Consider the following 214-nt stretch of genomic DNA (forward strand, 5'->3'; position numbering starts at 1 on the left):
GGGTGCGGGGGCCGCTGCCGGGGACGCGGGAGCCGCCCGCCGCGCGCGCAGCCCTCGGGCCTGCTTACATCGGTGTTCTGGTAGGCGGTGACGGCGATGAACTGAGTCTCGGGGAAAGTGAACGTCTGCACGCGGCCGGGCTGGCTGGGGTCCTCCGTGCCGTCCTCGTTCACTTCCACCACATGCAGGCGGGGCTGGTACTTATGCAAGGACT

The 214-nt window shown here is 69.6% G+C and overlaps 1 protein-coding gene across 1 annotated transcript in view; it reads right to left on the reverse strand.

Annotated features, from left to right (window-relative positions):
- Positions 1-214, reverse strand: part of TBR1 (T-box brain transcription factor 1) — a 7886-nt gene that overhangs the window by 5310 nt on the left and 2362 nt on the right. The window contains exon 4 of the mRNA XM_077761035.1: positions 69-212. Within this exon, the coding sequence (XP_077617161.1) occupies positions 69-212 (144 nt within the window). The remainder of the gene's footprint in view (positions 1-68; positions 213-214) is intronic.

The sequence above is a fragment of the Crocuta crocuta genome, unplaced genomic scaffold (genome assembly GCF_008692635.1).
Source record: "Crocuta crocuta isolate KB4526 unplaced genomic scaffold, BGI_CrCroc_1.0 scaffold153, whole genome shotgun sequence".
NCBI classification, from domain to species: Eukaryota; Metazoa; Chordata; class Mammalia; order Carnivora; family Hyaenidae; genus Crocuta; species Crocuta crocuta.